The sequence below is a fragment of the Mustelus asterias genome, chromosome 18 (genome assembly GCF_964213995.1).
Source record: "Mustelus asterias chromosome 18, sMusAst1.hap1.1, whole genome shotgun sequence".
In the NCBI taxonomy this organism is placed as follows: Eukaryota; Metazoa; Chordata; class Chondrichthyes; order Carcharhiniformes; family Triakidae; genus Mustelus; species Mustelus asterias.
In genome coordinates this window covers 39,286,325-39,305,209 of record NC_135818.1, presented here as the reverse complement: position 1 = coordinate 39,305,209, position 18,885 = coordinate 39,286,325, and the positions used below count along the sequence as shown (strand labels likewise).

Below are 18,885 nucleotides of genomic sequence, written 5' to 3'. Positions count from 1 at the left end.
GCATTTGCATGGCAATTACCCAGAAGTGCAAACTTCCTCTGGGCAATTGCCCTGCGCTGTGAACAATCCAAAAAATGCAATTTAAATCGCAAACTTCAGATAGTTCTGCCAGAATTACACTAATAGTTGCTCATAAAAAGTTAGAAGAATTAAAACCTCTTCTAATTTCTGGGTAAATATTGTGAAGACCCATACTGACACTCTCCCATAGGACTAACAAAGGCAGCGTTTCACTGAAGATTCTTTGAAGAGTTTCTCGACAACTACCATGACCAGCACTCTCTCTTTGCATGCAGGAACACCAAATCGACAGCATCAAGGCCTTTTTGACTTCATCCTTTTTTATACGCCCAACCTCTGCAGGGACTTCATTTGGCTTGTCCTTGGTTTTGTGTGAATGTATGTTGAGATTTTAAAAGGGGTAAACATTTGGCTTACAAATTGTATGTGAACCAGTTTTGCAACTTGCTTTTAAAAAAGGTTTGCTTTATAATCAATTATTCTGAGTTTATTGTAAAAAAAACCTGACTAAAATCCCTTTTATTCTGGGTCTGGCGGTAGTGAGTGTAACCAATTGGCCATTCTGGTGGGTGATTTAAACATTTACACTTATGGTGCGACCTGTGTAATGGGGCGAGAGAAACTGAACACTCCTCCCATCCCAGTCGCAACATTTAGAACACCTATCAAGTCCTGAATTTCTACTTTAAATTTGAAGATGAACATAAAATAATTGAATCTGGTATACCCATGTAAAATATTTACAAAAATGATGAAACAATTTCAAAATGCAATATTTCATTTATCATACATGCAGCATTTTGTATTTGATAAACTACATTTTTAGGAATGTCACCTTAAATGTGGAGTTCATGCTTCATCTGGTTACAAAGGAGGAAAAGGAAGGACTTATAACCATACGACCCTAGAATATTGTGAATGCCCACTTTTACTTTCTAACATTTAAAAAAAAATCCCTCCTTCTCGCTCCAATCTGTGATTATGTTTATTAGGCCCAGTAATAGAGGCATCCTCAGTGAATGCTGAGAATTTTCTTTCTGGAATGTTGCTGCACACTCTGAGTTACAGTATACTATGTTAGGACATCCTTTGAGCTGACAGTGCTAGTTCTGGAAAGCCTCAGCCATCAAGGGAGCTCAGAAACCCAAGATTCAAGCTTCTCAAAAAAGAACAGGTAGTCAGATATTCACTTGAAAACATGATTGTAGAAATTTAAAAGCAACAATTTATGTTTGTTCAATAACTTTTAGTTTTGTATTTTTTAGTGGTTACATCAGAGACACCATTATGATTATCAGCTACTTAGTTTTCAAATGTATTGTACTCAAAACATGCCTATGCTTGCCCCTCTCCTCCCACCCATCCTAGCTAAGCATTCAGGTATAAGTCATTTTGATAAATATATTTATATACAGTTAAATGTACTTACTTATGCAAACCAAGATAGCACAGAGAAAATAGGGCCAAGATATATACACCTACATAAAAATTAGAAGTCTTGTTTCCTCACTTGTGTCTTGTGCAAAATACAACCATGTTGATCTGGCACCTGAACTCTACCTGGCAAGCATTGTTAATGGTGGGTTTTTCTCTCCCCATCCTTATTGAGGGTTATAAAAAGAATCAGCCCAAGGTTGGCACCAATGCCATTGGCAGGAACATTAATATCTGGCCAGTGCAAGTTTTCCAACACCCCCACTTCCATCTCTACACTCTGACTAGTTCCCAGGATGCCCATATGATGGGAATATTCTAACAAGGTAATCTTCTGTAATCCCAATATTGCAGCAGGGTCAGGAGTGGAGGTTACTAGCACTTCTGTTAGTAGACTAGGAACAAGGATTTGCATCTGTATATGCAAAGAGAGGTCACAATTTCTTATCTAGGCTGTCAATGTTAAGCATTTCTCAATGGCGACATTTTATACCTTCAGGAGCTGGTGCGGCAAAACAGGATTATTTACAAAGCAAATTTAAAAATCAGTGCATATAGTATCAAAACTTTTATTGTACCAATGTTGCACATATGTAATTAACACACAATAGTTACATGAACACTGAACACCTAGCATATGTTTTACTCAAGACATCTGTTTGGTCAGCATTTGATGTTTTTAACATTAAAGCAACTTAGTGCCAAATACCAATATTTTGTACAAAATGCATTTAATACAGATGCTATTACAGTACAGATTTCTTTGGGATACAAAGGTTTACTAAGAGTGCACTGCTCTGACAACTGTTAAATAGTAATGGCTGCTGTATTTAAAAACAAAGTTTTCCCCATATTTCTGACAGTTAGTATTAGGAAACAACTTCATTTTAGCCAAACTGACAGTCTCAACCCAGATTATGTACTTCAGAAAGCAGTATCTGAATGCCTGGATCTGAAGTATTAAAGACCGTGTTACTGACACCACTCCAGCAGGTTTTCATTTTCTGAAAAATGTAAGAAAAAAAATTGACTAATTTGGCTGGTTTTAAACTCAAGTCTCGAGGCTCAGTAAAAATTGCCCTCACATAGACATCTTATCAGCTTCCATTGGAGGAGTCTGGTCATTTGCTTTCTGCAGCAGCACTGCCTTCAGTGCACTAATCTTCTCATCAATTTCTATCAGACTGTAGCCCTGAAACACAAATAATTTGAAGTATTTAAATTAGTAATACACTGGAATAAATAACTTGTAATGCTTTGCCTTTAGAAGCAGTATGATGCAACTCAAGTATCTCAATGGAAAAATAACAGCAGCCATGTTTACCGGCCTCTTTACATAATTTGAACTCCCAAGTACTTGCTTTGGCAGCTAGGTACCAAATCTAACTTGATACAGCAACATGTGAGGACATTTATGCTATAAATCACTTGGCTTATTTTAATTGGATAGTCCAGATTATTTTGTTCCACAACTCTGACAAACCAAATTTTACCTGTCACTTACTGCTCTTCTGAAAATTATGGCAAGTTATATGCACTTAATATAATAAGCAAGGTTAGTATTGTTATAGTGTCAGTTATAGTGACACCACATCATGTTAAAAAACATTCCCACTGATACGTGATGAACAAAAAGGATACATTTTGTGGATATATTACAAAACGGGCAGGAGGGAACAGAAAAAAATTGTCATATCTACCAGAAGGTCTGGATGATCCAGTGCTGACAGACTAACATATAGGGCCCGATTTTACCAAAACTTCACGCTCGTTTTTGGGCGCGGAATCGCGGTAAAGTTGGGCGCCGGGCCGATACCGCGATCTGCACCCGATTCCGAGCAGATCGTGGCTTTTCCGACACCCGATTCGGGCGCGGGTCCGGCCCGTGCCCGAATCGGGCGGCCCGACGATTTAAATGCATTAGCATGCATTTAAATCGACTTAATGAACTGCGCCCCCAACCGTACCGCCAAATCCCACTTTACCGTCTTCTGGCCCGTTCCGCATCCGCGCTGTAAAATAAAAGTCTGAAGTCGTCGCTGCAGCTTCCGAAGAGCGGGGTCAGAGCCTCCAACGGCTCTCTGCCCCAGGTCATCCTCTGGTTGGGTGAGGGCGGGGGGACCCAGATCATCCTCTGGTCGGGGGGGGGGGGGGTGGGGGGTGGGACCCAGATCAACCTCTAGTCGGGGGGGGTTCCGCTGCCAGTCTGTGGCCGATCAGTGGGGAGGGAGGGGGCAGGGGGATCCGCCACCACTCTGCGGGCGACCCCTCCTCCCCACCGGAGGAACGAATCCCTCCTGCCGGAGTGGACGTGCGGCCCTGCCATCCCACAAAACCTTCAGGATGAAGCGATTCCTAAGAAGATGAAGCAGAACCGGCCGATTCCACAGTGGATCCGCATGAAAACCGGCTACAAGATCAGTACAAGTCTGGAGAAGGACCAAGCTGGGCCTGTAAAGGGATACACCATCACTGGTACACTACCAGCTACAGCCATCTCTCCCGCTCTCTTGCCCCTGCAGGGAAGAGTAATCTGTGGCTGGTAGTGTACCAGTGATGATGTATCCCTTTACAGGCCCAGCTTGGTCCTTCTCCAGTGTCTCCTCTTGGACTTGTACTGATCTTGTAGCCGGTTTTCATGCGGACCTACTGTGGAATCGGCCGGTTCTGCTTCATCTTCTTAGCGAGGAATCGCTTCATCCTGAAGGTTTTGTGGGATGGCATGGCCGCACGTCCACTCCGGGAGGAGGGATCGGCCGCAGACTGGCAGTGGAACCCTCCCCCCCCCCCCCCCCCGTCGACCAGAGGATGATCTGGGTCCCGCACCCCTTCCTCCTCCCACCCCACCCCCTCCTCCTCCCACCCCACCCTCCCCGCCCCCCCGACCAGAGGATGATCGTCAGAGAGCCGCTCTCTCCGCTTTCTGCTTTTTTTCTTTCGCGCCCAGGCGCGCTCAGATTTTTTTCGAACTGCGCATGCGCAGCTCAGAGCTCCAATTGGTCCGCCAGCGCTAAGCCCCGCCCACAGCGCGAATTGGACCGGAGCCAGCAAAACACGTATGGGCGCGCTGGAAAGAGGATTCCAGGCGCGGATCTATTTGACGCCCAGATTCGGCACTTAGACTCAAAATGGTAAAATCAGGCCCATAGTCTACATATAGACTGGAAAAATCAAATGGGCAAAGATAGCCAAAAAGAGGAGTTCATGGAATGTTTTATAGATAGTTTCTTAGAACAGCATGTTTTGAAGCCAACTAGAGAGAACAGGTTATTAGGCCTGTTATTGTGTAACAAGATATTAATTAATGATCTCACAGTGAAGGCACCCGTAGGTAGCAGTGATCATAATATCATTAAATTGTACATTCAGTTTGAGGTAGAGAAGAATGGGTCCAAGACAAGTATTTTAAAGTTAAACAAGGGCAATGATGAGGGCATGAAAGCAGAGCAAGCTAAAGCAAATTGGCAGATTCGGTTAAGAGATCGGTCAAGAGAGATGCAGTAACTGAAAATTAAAGATATTTTTCAGAACACACAGAATAGATACATTCCAATGAGAAAGAAAAATTCTAAGAAGAAGGCTGTGGTTAACTAAAAAGTTAAAGATATTATCAAACTTAAAGAAAAAGCATATAATTGCACAAAGATGGGTGGCAAGTCAGAAAATTGGACAGAATATAAGAGAAACAAAAAGACTAAAAGATTAATAAAGAGGGAGTACGAGAAGAAAGCTAGCTAGAAATATAAAAATAGATAGTAAGGGCCCTATTTTACCATTTTGATTCTAAGTGCTGGGCGGACTTGAAACTGGGAGTGTTTCAGATCCGACTTTTAGACCCGCTCTCAGGCGCCCCCAATACGCACTCTGCCTGAAAAAATATCAACGATTCCGAATCGCGCTGCACAAGCCTGTGGGCGGGGCTTAATGCGTCCAAAACCCTGCAGCTCCGATCGGCGCCTCCAACTTCGCATGTGTAGAAAAAAAAAGATAGAATAATACTCCCCTGCCACATCCATCCCAGGTCGGATAATGTCTCCCCCTGGCCCCCACAGATATTGCCCCAACCCCACAACATTACTGACCCCCTTATCCCCCCACCCCCAGATTGATCGTGGGCCCCCTCCCTCCTTCCCCCCACCGATCTTAGGCAGAGCGGCAGCAGACCCCCCTCCTCCCCCTACTGATCTCAGGCAGAGTGGCAATGGACCCCCCTTCACCCCACTGATCTCAGGCAGAGAGATCCCCCCTCCCACCAAATATCAGGCAGAGTGATCCCCCTCACCAGCACAGACCCTCCCGCACAAGGCCCCCATCTCCACCGGACTCCGATGGCTGTGTGATACCTCCCTCTCTCTCCCCTGTCCCCAATCATTGAGGCACTGATCCACCACCACCCACCATCCCCCCTGCACCCCCCCATCAGCACTCCTGCAAGTGCTCACTTGCCTTCCCCTCAATGCTAACAAACAAACTCCATGTTATTTGCTGGAATGCTCTGCCAAACTGCCTGCAGCTGATCTGCCCCAACGAGGGGCAGCCCCATTAAAAACTCAAGGATGGACAGGCAGGCAGTACAGGACAATGTGCACACAACCAGCACCCCCCCCCCCCCCGTTTTTCTGAGGACGAATCGGACAGGCTACTAGATGCAGCAGAGGCAAGGCAGGACACTCTCCTCCCCCAGAAGGACGTAGACCCAGGGGTTCTGATGGCAATGTAGCCTGGGAGGCAGTTGCCGCCTCGGTCAGTGCCAGGGCACTGGCCCCCCGAACCGGGAAGGAGTGCCAGAAAAAGGTCAATGACCTTCCCGGGCAGCTTTACCCCATCTTCCACAGATCGTCCCATCCCCAGCACCTGACTCCCAAGCACCTCCTTCCTATCCTCCCCAAGAGTCCCACTGCACTTGCCCTCTAAGGGTCACACCTAATACTCTGCAGTAGTCACGCCATCATTTCTTTCATGGCTCCTTCCGTCTCCACAGGAGAAGACCGATCATAACGACAGCACCTGTCATTCCTCCACTCACTTTGAGGCGACTTCTCGGGGGTATAAGTTTTAGGTACGAGGGGCAAAGTTTAAAAGAGATGTACAAGGCATGTTTATTTGCACAGAGAGGCTAGTGGGTGCCTGGAACTCGCTGTCGTGGGAGGTCACGATACGATAGTGACCGTGAATGGGGGGGCTTTACAGCTACATGAATGGGATAGGAATAGAGGCATATGGTCCCCGGAAGGGTAGGGAGTTACAAATCAGATTGGCAGCCTGGTCGCTACAGGCTTGGAGGGGCGAAGGGCCTGTTCCTGTGATGTAATTTTCTTTGTGTTTTGTTCTATGTTCAATGGAGAAATGTGAATCACGTGTTTTGCATCCCGGATTCCTCTCCCCCCCCCCGCCCCCCTGCACTTAACCCTGTGCTGCAGGGGCAGAACCGGATGCCCCAGGGCCTTTTGGACTACAGGCCCTTGCTGCAGCTCCCACCCAACCTGTTCAGGACAGCTCGGACGAGTCCTGGGAGGATATGGCTGAAAAGACTACCAAAAGTGGCACCGTTTTGGCGTCAGCTTCCACCTCACAACTCACCATCCCAAATACTGACATGTCGGTGGGTCCAGTTAGTGATGGGGCTTCTGGATCACTCTCTGGGGAGCACAACACAGCTGCTGATGTACATCGAGTGGAGGAGGGAACGTCCGAGACCTCTGGTACGCAGGGGCCTGCTGGAGGCGAGGAATCAGCTGGCCCCAGGCTACATGCTGGGCCTCTGAGATCAGTTCTCCCTCAGCTGCTGGAGATGCAGCAACAGAGCCAGGGAATGCAGAAGGGGCTGACGGCTACATTGGAACGACTGCAAGGCTGTTGGGAGAAGTCCCAAAGCTTTCAGGCGGACAAGCTATTGCCTGTTTTGCGTGCTTTCCAGGCCAACACTGCAAGGGAGGCTTCTGCAGTGGAAAGCCTGGGGCAGGAGATCCTCACCATGAGTGGCAGGCTGCAAGCGAGTCACAACTGGCCACAGCTGAGGGACTGAACAGACTTTTCAAGATTCCGTGGCCCATGGTTGAGAGGCTCAAGATCTTGCAAGAGATCCAGCAGGACAGCGCTGAGACACAGCGGGCTATGGCTGCAGCCTATGAGAACTTGGTGCAGTTGCAGAGGGTCTTGGTTGAGGGGCTGCAGAGCATGGCCCAGTCTCAGAGGGCACTTGCTGCGGCCATTGACAGGTGCCCCCCGACTCAGGTGGCCATCGCAGAGGCTCGACCACCTTGGGTAGGACACAGGTGGTCCTCCAGGACTGGCAGTGCCAGGTGATGCCGGAACTTCTGGAGCTCACTGCAGAAACAACAAGTGACCCAGGGGACCGTGGCTGTGGCTACACCTCCTGACTCCCCCCTTGCTGACACCGGGGCATCTCAAGGGCAGCGGGATGAAGAGGATGTCTTGGAAACGTCCCAGACATCTGGAAGCCGGCCAAGGCTTTCAAGGTCCAGGGCCTCCAGAGGATGCCCGCCACGCGCATCAGAGGCAATGAGATGAGGTAGGCAGCTGGCCCCCTCCACCTCCGTTGTACATTCTGGGGAGTCACTGAGACATAGTGGTAGGCCACGTAAGGTTAGGAAGTTGTAGTTGCACTGAGATGGCACAGATAAAGGGCTGCACTGGTTAGATAGATATTAAAGTACCTTAACATTTTCCGTTCACAAGTTATGTTCGAACTTATTATTTATTGCAATTATTAAATATTGTTTCACCACTCACTTGTGACTAATTTGTCTCGAATAGAAATCCTCTTCCATTGATGATCGCCAGATGTTGATGTCAGTTGGGGAGGCCCCTCAATGCTGTGTCACTGAGAAAAGGAAGCCATTGGTTCCCCAGAAACCACGAGCGACTCCTTCCCATCCCCCACCCCACCCACCCTGTGTGCGAGTTTCAGATCCCTTACCCACTACACAGACGTGGGCTCAGGCGCCGGCATGCATGCGGAGCTCAGGAAGGAATCAGCAGGAGTTTGCACCAGGGCATCATCATAATGGTGCTTAGCGTGTCATCATCACCTCCTGCCTGCCCAAAAAACTTGCTAACACAGCGTACCCAGGCCCACCACTCTGGTGTGACAATGTTACAGCAGATAGAAGGAATTTTGGGTGGGGAGGGGGGATGGAACCCACAGACACAAACCCCTAGCGACTGAATCACCTGGTGATCAGGGCCTCCCCAGCCGCCGTTGCATGCCTCATTTGAGCTGCCAGCCCTCCAGCTCCTGGATGGTGTTCCAAGGCGTGCTCCTCCTCCTCCCCAGCAATGCCCGGCTGGTCAGTCTTCACATCCTCCTCCTCCTCCAATAGATAATCTCTCTGCAGAGCCAGGTTGTGCAAGGCACAACGCACGATCACAATGTGGGAAGAGATCACAGGGCTGTATTGGCGGGCCCCACCAGAGCAGTCCAGGCACTGAAATCTCATCTTAAGGAGCCCAGTGCACCTCTCCACTATCGTGCGGGTGGCTACATGGGCCTCATTATAGCGGGTCTCCGCCTCAGTCACAGGCCTCTGCACAGGCGTCACCAGCCAGGTCCGAAGCGGGTAACTCATATCATCCACGAGCCATCCCCGCAGCCTGGGCTTCTCCTCAAATGCCTCCTGGATGTCAGAGCTCCTGACAATGAGGCTGACGTGCACACTCCCTGGGTGTCTTGCGCAGGTGGGCATAATGTTCATATTATGGTCACACACTAGTTGAATATTCAAGAAGTGGAACCCTTTTCTGTTGATGAATCTTTGTGGATTCTGCATGGGGACCTTGAGGGCGATGTGGGTGTAGTCGATGGCCCCCAGTATGTTAGGCATCCCCGCAATGGCTGTGAACCCTACAGCCCGGGCTTCCTGATGGGCTTGGTCCAGGTTAAATTTGATGTACTGCCCAGCCCGGGCACACAGCACTTCTGTGACCCGCCTGACACAGCTGACTGGGAAATGCCACATACATCTCCACTAGGGATCTGGAAGGAGTCAGTCGTCAATTTGACAGTCACCGAGAGTGGGTGCCCCTCCTCGCCTGTAGCTGCAACAGGTGGCACAGGTGTTGCACTGTCTCCTTTCGGAGGCGGAGACGTCGGTGACACAGTGTCCGACATCTGTTCAACTGACACTCGTGCATGGAACTGCAGGGGTCTCTGCTCCCTCCTTCTCCTGCGCGCCCCCCCTCTGGGTGAATGGCTGCCACCTCCTGCCACTGGTGGTCGTCTCCCTCTACTCCTGCAAGTGGTAAGGCCTGGGCCTCTTGTGCCCACAATTCTTCCTCCAGCTCCTCCTCAGCTCCAGCAGCAACCAAAAGAACAGCAAGATCGATCGGTTGCATCGCAAAAGCCATCTCGTCACTCTGAAGGGGAGAGGGAGGGGGGGGGTTGGAGATGGAGAGGAACACATGGAGGTTAAGGAGCGCTGCTTGCCCCTCGCACATCAGTAGTTACTGTCCATATCCCCCAATTCCCCCAGTCATTTGCTCCCCAAAATCCGTAAAAGCTCCTTAAAAAGTCGAGAGGCTGCAGCAGTGTAATTTGCAAGGGCTTTGTGCACATCTTTCAGTTGGAAGTGAGCTGAGTGCACGAGAAAACAGCAGCACCACAAAACCTGAGGTCAGTGCTGAGACCCGGGTCCGTGCTGCAAATTGGACATCGGAGACCCTGCTGAACCACAGCCTCCCACTCCCCCATGCACTTGCAGAGTCGCCACCAACCCGAGAAAGAAAATAGCAGCTGAGAGCCGTCGGACGCAAGGCACTTACCTTCTCCCTATCACTGATGGAGCGCCCAAATCGGACTTTTATGGAGCATGCCTGTTTTGCGCCTATTCCGGATTGGCAAACGCGGTGGTGAAGGGGGAAGTCCTGGTAAAGTTGGGTGTGCAGCCCATTAAGTCAATTTAAATGCATGCAAATACATTTAAATGGCTGTCGCGCACGTTTCGGGTGTGGTCCCGATTGCATCCATTTTTGGGCCTTGGTAAAGGGCGAACCGGCGCGGAGGTAGGGGCGGATCACGCTACTCACCTCACGCCTGATTTTACCAGGTTTTCCGTGCCCGAAAACAGGCGCAACTTGATGGTAAAATCGGGCCCCAAGAATATTGATCGAGATTTTTAAAAAGTTAACAAATGGAGTGTTGGTTCAAGTGAGACAGAGGGGGTTGTAAAAGGGGTGGGGGAGTTGCACTACTGGTTAAGGAGAATATCACAGCTGTACTGTGGGAGGACACCTCAGAGGGCTCATACTGCGAGGCAATATGGATAGAGCTCAGGAATAGGAAGGGTGTAGTCACCGCGTTTACTATAGGCCGCCCAACAGCCAGCGGGAGATAGAGGATAGATATGTAGGCAGATTTTGGCAAGGTGCAAAAGTAGCAGGGTTGTTGTGGTGGGAGATTTTAACTTCCCCTATATTGACTGGGACTCACTTAGTGCTAGGGGCGTGGATGGGACAGAGTTTGTAAAGAGCATCCAGAATGGCTTCTTGAAGCAGTATGTAGATAGTCCAACTAAGGAAGGGGCCATACTGGACCTGTTATTGAGGAATGAGCTCGGCCAGGTGGTCGATGCTTCAGTAGGGGAGCAGTTTGGGAACAGTGACCACAACTCAGTAAGCTTTAAGGTACTAATGGATAAAGATAATTGCAGTCCTCAAGTTAAGGTGCTAAATCGGGGGAAGGTTAATTACAACAATATTAGGCAGGAACTGAAGAATGTAGATTGGGGGCAGATGTTTGAGGGCAAATCCACATCTGGCATGTGGGAGGCTTTCAAGTGCAAGTTGATAGGGATTCAGGACCAGCACATTCCTGTGAGGATGAAAGATAAGTATGGCAAGTTTTGGGAACTTTGGATAATGAGAGATATTGTGAGCCTAGTCAAAGAGAAAAAGGAAGCATTTGTCAAAGCTAGGAGGCTGGGAACACACAAAGCAAGTGTGGAATACAAGGAAAAGAGAAAGAAACTTAAGCAAGGAGTAAGGAGGGCTAAATGGGGTCATGAAAAGCCATTGGCCAGCCGGATTAAGGAAAATCCCAAGGCTTTTTATACATATATAAAGAGCAAGAGGGTAGCCAGGGAGAGGGTTGGCCCATTCAAGGACAGGGGAGGACATCTATACATGGAGCCAGAGGAAATGGGCAAGGTATTAAATGAGTACTTTGCGTCAGTATTCACCAAAGGCGGCACGGTAGCACAGTGGTTAGCACTGCTGCTTCACAGCTCCAGGGACCTGGGTTCGATTCCCGGCTTGGGTCACTGTCTGTGTGGAGTTTGCACATTCTCCTCGTGTCTGCGTGGGTTTCCTCCGGGTGCTCCGGTTTCCTCCCACAGTCCAAAGATGTGCAGGTTAGGTTGATTGGCCGTGCTAAAAAATAAAATTGCCCCTTAGTGTCCTGAGATGCGTAGGTTAGAGGGATTAGTGGGTAAAATATGTACGGATATGGGGGTAGGGCCTGGGTGGGATTGTGGACGGTGCAGACTCGATGGGCCGAATGGCCTCTTTCTGCACTGTAGGGTTTCTATAAAAAAAAAGGACTTGGTGGATGATGAGTCTGGGAAAGGGTGTGTAGATAGTTTGAGTCATGTTGAGATCAAAAAGGAGGTGGTATTGGGGTTTTTGAGAAACATCAAGGTAGACAAGTCCCCAGGGCCTGATGGAATATACCCCAGAACACTGAAAGAAGCAAGGGAGGAAGTTGCTGGGGCCTTGAGAGAAATCTCTGTATCCTCACTGGCTACAGGGTGGTCCCAGAGGATTGGAGAATAGCCAATGTTGTTCCTTTGTTTAAGAAGGGTAGCAAGAATAATCCAGCTAATTACAGGCCGATGAGCCTGACATCAGTGGTAGGGAAATTATTGGAGAGGATTCTTCGAGACAGAATTTACTCCCACTTGGAAATAAGTGAACGTATTAGCGAGATGCAACATGGTTTTGTGAAGGGGAGGCCGTGCCTCACTAACTTGATTGAGTTTTTTGAGGAAGTGATGAAGGTGATTGATGAGGGTAGGGCAGTGGATGTTGTCTACATGGACTTCAGTAAGGCCTTTGACAAGGTCTTTCATGGCAGACTCGTTCAGAAGGTGAAATCGCATGGGATCAGAGGTGAGCTGGCAAGGTGGATACAAAACTGGCTCGATCATAGAAGACAGAGGGTAGCAGTGGAAGGGTGTGTTTCTGAATGGAAGGCTGTGACAAGTGGCGTTCCTCAGGGATCAGTGCTGGGACCTTTGCTTTATATATAAATGATTTGGAGGAAAATGTAACTGGTTTGATTAGTAAGTTTTCAGACGACACAAAGGTTGGTGGATTTGCAGATAGTGATGAGGGCCATCAGAGGATACAGCAGGATATAGACCGGTTGGAGACTTAACCGGAGAGATGGCAGATGGAGTTTAATCCGGACAAAACATGAGGTAATGCATTTTGGAAGGTCTAATACAGGTAAGAAATATATAGTAAATGGCAGAGCCCTTAAGAGTATTGATAAGCAGAGGGATCTGGGTGTACAGGTACACAGGTTACTGAAAGTGGCAACGCAGTGGAGAAGGTAGTCGAGAAGGCATACAGCATGCTTGCCTTCATCGGCCGGGACACTGAGTTTACAAATTGGCAAGTCATGTTGCAGCTTTATAGAACCTTAGTTAGGCTGCACTTGGAATATAGTGTTCAATTCTGGTCGCCACACTACCAGAAGGATGTGGAGGCTTTGGAGAGGGTACAGAAAAGATTTACTAGGATGTTGCCTGGTATGGAAGGCATTAGCTATGAGGAAAGGTTGGAGAAACTTGGTTTGTTCTCAATGGAACAGAGGTTGAGGGGCGACCTAATAGAAGTCTACAAGATTATGAGGGGCATGGACAGAGCGGATAGTCAGAAGCTTTTTCCCAGGATGGAAGAGTCAATTACTAGGGGGCATAGGTTTAAGGTGCGAGGGGCAAGGTTTAAAGGAGATGTACGAGGCAATTATTTTACACAGAGGGTGGTGGGTGTCTGCAACTCGCTGCAGGGGGAGGTAGTGGAAGCAGGTGCGATAGTGACTTTTAAGGGGCACCTTGACAAATATATGAATAGGATGGGAATAGAGGGATACGGTCCCTGGAAGGATAGGGGATTTTAGTTCAGTCAGGCAGCATGGTCGGTCAGGCTTGGAGGGCCGAAGGGCCTGCTCCTGTGCTGCAATTTTCTTTGTTCTTAGGAAGAGAGTCTGGTGAATTAATAATGGAAAATAAGGAGATGGCAGATGAATAAAGCATGTATTTTGCATCGGTCTTCACTATAGAGGACACAAGTAACATCCCTGAAAAGGCTATAAATCAGGAAATGGAAGGGTAGCATGAACTGAAGAAAACTACAAAATACCAGAGAAGTGGTGCTGAGCAAATTGGCTGACAACTCTCTGGGTCCTAATGGACTTCATCCTCAGATGTTAAAAGAATTGGCTGGTGAAATGGTTGATGAAATTGGTTTTAATTTTCCAAAATTCCCTATATTCGGGGAAGGTTCCATTAGATTGGAAAATAGCAAATGCAACTTCTTTACTCAAAAAAGGAGGGAGACAGAAAACAAGAAACTACAAGCCAGTTATCTTAACAACTATTGTGCAGAAAATGTTAGCAACTAAGAGGTTATAGCAAGATACTTGGAGTTCAACATAGTTTTGCTCAAGGAAAATCATGTTTAACCAATTTATTGGAGTTTTTTTTGAAGGAATTGCATGTGCTATGAATAAAGAGGAACTGTTGAATGTTGAATGTTCAGAAGACATTTGACAAGGTGTCACCTCAAAGGTTATTGCGGAAAATGAAAGCTCAAGGTGCAGTGGCTAACATTAGCATGGATAAAAGATTAGAAACAATCAGCATAAATGAGTCATTTGCTGTTTGGTAATATGTAATATGTCGTGTGCCACAGGGATCAGTGGTGGGGCCTCAACTAAATGACTTGGATGAAGGGACAGACGGTGTGGTTGTTAAATTTGCTGACGACACAAAAATACAGAGGAAAGTAAATTGTGAAAAGGATACAAGGAGGCTACAAATGGATATAGATAGGGTAAGTGGGCAAAGATCTTGCATTGGTGTATAATGTGGGAAAATGCAAATATGTCCGTTTTGGCAGGAAGAATAAAAGACAAACATATTATCTAAATCGTGAAAGATTGAGAGTTCTGGGCTACAGAGGGATCGGAGTGCCCTCGTGCATGAATCATCAAAGGTTAGCATGCACATACAGCAAGTAAATGGAAAGCTAATAGAATGTTTTTGTTTATTGAAAAGGGAATTGAATGCAAAAGTAGAGAGTTATGCTTGAGTTACAGTTAAGACCACATCTGGAGTACTGTGTAAGTATTGGTCTCCTTATTTAAGGGACATCAATACATTGGCAGCAGTTCAGAAAGTTTACTAGACTAATACATGAAATGGTGGATTGTCTTATGAGGAAAGGTTGGACAGATTAGGCTTGTATCCACTGGAGTTTAGAACAGTAAGGAGGCATAGAACATAGAACAGTACAGCACAGAACAGGCCCTTCGGCCCACGATGTTGTGCTGAGCTTTATCTGAAACCTAGATCAAGCTATCCCACTCCCTATCATCCTGGTGTGCTCCATGTGCCTATCCAATAACCGCTTAAATGTTCCTAAAGTGTCTGACTCCACTATCACTGCAGGCAGTCCATTCCACACCCCAACCACTCTCTGCGTAAAGAACCTACCTCTGATATCCTTCCTATATCTCCCACCACGAACCCTATAGTTATGCCCCCTTGTAATAGCTCCATCCACCCGAGGAAATAGTCTTTGAACGTTCACTCTATCTATCCCCTTCATCATTTTATAAACCTCTATTAAGTCTCCCCTCAGCCTCCTCCGCTCCAGAGAGAATAGCCCTAGCTCCCTCAACCTTTCCTCATAAGACCTATCCTCCAAACCAGGCAGCATCCTGGTAAATCTCCTCTGCACTCTTTGCAGCGCTTCCACATCCTTCTTATAGTGAGGTGACCAGAACCAGAACCAGGCAACTCGATTGAAACTAATAAGATCTTGAGGGATGCTGAGAAAGTGGATGTGGAGGGAATGTTTCCTCTGTGGGAAAATCTAGAACGAGAGGTCATTGTTTAAAAATAAGGATCGCTCACTAAGACAGAGATGAGAAGAACTTTTTTCTCTCAGAGGGTTAAGAATCTTTGAAACTTGCTTCCTCAAAAGACAGATTGATTCTCGATAAGCAAGGGGGTGAAAGGTTATCAGGGATAGGCAGGAATGTGAAGTTGAGGTTACAATCAGGTCAGCCATGATTTTATTGAATGACGGAGAAGGTTTGAGGGGTCGAGTGGCCTACTCCTGTTTGTATATTCATTTGACAGTGGTGAAGTGGAAAATGCTGTTCATTCACTCAGTTCTTTTTGCTGACCTCCAGCAAAAAAATGAGAATGAGATGATGTGGGAGAAGGGAAGGTAAAGAAAAACATTAAATAAGTTAAAAAGACAGGAGTAAGACAGGATTAATTTCACTTTTGTGGTCACTGAAGATTGCAGCGTTTGCTCTACTTTCATCGTAATATAAAAGGAAACCATACTTTCAGCTTGACGGCATTTATGAAAATGGGGAATGCAGAGCTCGAAGTGTGCATATTCAAACCTAAGGACCGAATTTTTCAACTGCTTCACTGTGAATTGTAATGATTGAAAAGAGGGAAGAAAACAGTGAGCTGCTTTTAATCGGCAAATTGTAATTAACTTATTTTAAACTTTAAAAATGTTTTTCTGACATGACTGTGTACAAGCCACAGGTACCTCTGCGTTAGCAATTAATTTGTTCATTTTATAGTGAATTATTCTTTATTAGGCACCCACACATACCAAAAATAAAGGCAGCATGTGAGAATAAGACTTTTGCTGATCGTTGGGTTTCTGTTTTCCAGATTTTGCAGACTGGGGCTTAAGATAAATATGTACTTATCTATCCCGTCAAAAACAAGGGCCCCAGATTTTTGTCCCTATTTGTTTGTTCAGAAACTGAAGAGGAAGGGGATGGAGAAAAGAGAAACTGACAGAGATCTCCCTGCCACCCCAATCTAGAAGTACTGTAAATATAATCAGATGACCAAGTACATCTTTAGACTCTATTGTATAAAATAATATGGAAGCAAAAAGTAAAATACCTGCATTGTTTCCTGAACTTTACGCCTTTTGCTTGGAAAACTCTGAAGAAGAAAAGGTTTTCTGCTTTAAGTTCTATTTCACTTAAGAAAACATGCAAACTTTTAGTTTGTGATCACCTGGAATTAACTATGAAGACGTTGCAAAATCTGAAGCACAACAATTCAACACTTTAGCAGCTAACGTTCTTAGCTCCATAAAAAAAAGGGAAATGTTATGCAATCACAGAATCGTTATGGAACAGAAGTAGGCCATTTGGTCCACTGAGTCTTCACCGGCTCTCCAAATGAGCATCGTGACTTAGTGCCATTCCAGCAAAAGCATTTTTCAATCCTTAAAAAAAACACAACTTATCAGTAAAATTAATATATATCAGGATATTGTCCATCCGCGTTATACATAAAGAGGGTTTCTCAATTCTAAAAATCCCTACTAAAATTATATTTGTATAAAATGAATATAATTAAATGTCTTTCATGGAGTGCATATTTGTAGCATGATATTTAAAGTGCATGCAGGGTGAAAAGACTGTGACCGGCTCAAATAACCAATTAATGGAATATCCAAGCTGGTCAAAACCTTCTCATTCATTAGGTGGCTGGGGAAAAAGCAACCAGCAACCATCACTAAACTAATCTTAAGTTATCAATTTATTTTTCAAGCCACCATTTGTAAATCAGGAAGCACAATAGAACTGACCAAAATGCTTGCTTAATTTTCTCCTGGTCTTGGAGTAACTATGTGGTTTTTTCAATATTTAATATAGGGCAAAAAGATGTGGGAGTTTCTGAAATATATAAAAAATAACTTCCTTGATCAATATTCATTGTTCCACCGGAGCAAGCGGAGAGGGAGCGATTCGAGTGAGAAGAGCTGAAGGTACGAGACTTTGATTGTTACACTACTTTTGGTTGGAGTTTTTTTTCTAGTACAACAGGAAACAGGAAACCAGAAGTGGGCCGTGTTTTTGCCCAATAAATTTGAACGGGGAGGAAACCCGAGACATTACACCTGTAGAGTCTCCCACCCTCCTCCTCCTCTAACCTAAAAAAAAGACCCGGAGTGAGAGAATTTTTTTTTCACTCTTTCGTTTCCGCAAGTTATCTAGAGGGATGTCAGGGAAGGCAGTGCAATGTTCCTCCTGCAGAATGTTTGAGGTGAGGGACGCCCTTAGTGTCCCTGCTGATTTCACCTGTGGGAAGTGCACCCAACTCCAGCTCCTCAAAAACCGCATTAGGGAACTGGAGTGGGAGCCGGATGAACTTCGGATCATTCGGGAGGCAGAGATGGCCATAGATAGAAACTTCGGGGATGTAGTTACTCCGAAGAATGAAGATAGATGGGCAACGGTGAGAGGGGCTGGGAAGAAGCAGTCAGTATAAGGATCCCCTGTGGTCGTTCCCCACAGCAACAAGCTTTGGATACTCCTGAGGGGGCGACCTACCAGTGGTGGGCCGCGATGACCGGATCTCCAGCATGGAGTCTGTCCCTGTGGCTCAGAAGGGAGGGGGGGGGGGGGGGGGGGGGGAGAGCAGGAGAGCAATAGTTATTGGGGACTCGATAGATAGGAGGTTCTGTGGCAGCGAAAGAGACTCACGGATGGTATGTTGCCTCCCGGATGCCAGGGTCCGTGACGTCTCGGACCGTGTTTTCAGGATCCTTAAGGGGGAGGGGGAACAGTCACAAGTCGTGGTACACATTGGTACCAACGACATAGGTAAGAGAAGGGACGGGGATTTAAAACAGGAACTTAGGGAGCTCGGGTGGAAGCTGAGAGTCAAGACAAACCACGTCGTCATCTCTGATTTGTTGCCAGTGCCACGTGCGAGCGAGTTGAGGAACAGGGAAAGAGTGCAGATAAACACGTGGCTGCAGGGATGGTGTAAGAGGGAGGGTTTCAGTTACATGGATAATTGGAGCACATTCTGGGGAAGGTGGGACCTGTACAAACAGGACGGGTTGCACCTGAACCAGAGGGGCACCAACATCCTGGGAGGGAAATTTGCTACGGCTCTTCGGGGGGGGGGGGGTTTAAACTAATTTGTCAGGGGGATGGGGAAACGAGCTGTAGTCCAGAAGCCAGTGTTGAGTGTAGTGAGGTACTGAGGAGGGAATCAAGGTCGCAGGAGTGTACTGGCAGACAGGAAGGTGAGTTGAAGTGTGTCTACTTCAATGCAAGGAGCATCCGGAATAAGGTAGGTAAACTTGGAGCGTGGATTGGTATTTGGGACTACGATGTTGTGGCCA

The 18,885-nt window shown here is 46.8% G+C and overlaps 1 protein-coding gene across 3 annotated transcripts in view; it reads right to left on the bottom strand.

Moving 5' to 3' along the window:
- mbip (MAP3K12 binding inhibitory protein 1) overlaps nucleotides 1-18,885 on the bottom strand; it is a 57,284-nt gene that overhangs the window by 6,443 nt on the left and 31,956 nt on the right. The window contains exons 8-10 of one of the 3 annotated variants that reach the window (XM_078233779.1): nucleotides 16,641-16,682; nucleotides 2,541-2,647; nucleotides 2,000-2,459 (exon numbers count right to left, since the gene is read on the bottom strand). In XM_078233779.1, coding sequence (XP_078089905.1) covers nucleotides 2,453-2,459; nucleotides 2,541-2,647; nucleotides 16,641-16,682 — 156 coding nt within the window. In that variant the 3' untranslated portion in view covers nucleotides 2,000-2,452. Of the gene's footprint in view, nucleotides 1-1,999; nucleotides 2,648-16,640; nucleotides 16,683-18,885 lie in introns of those variants that run through there. The other 2 variants (XM_078233777.1, XM_078233780.1) reach the window with 2 other exon arrangements.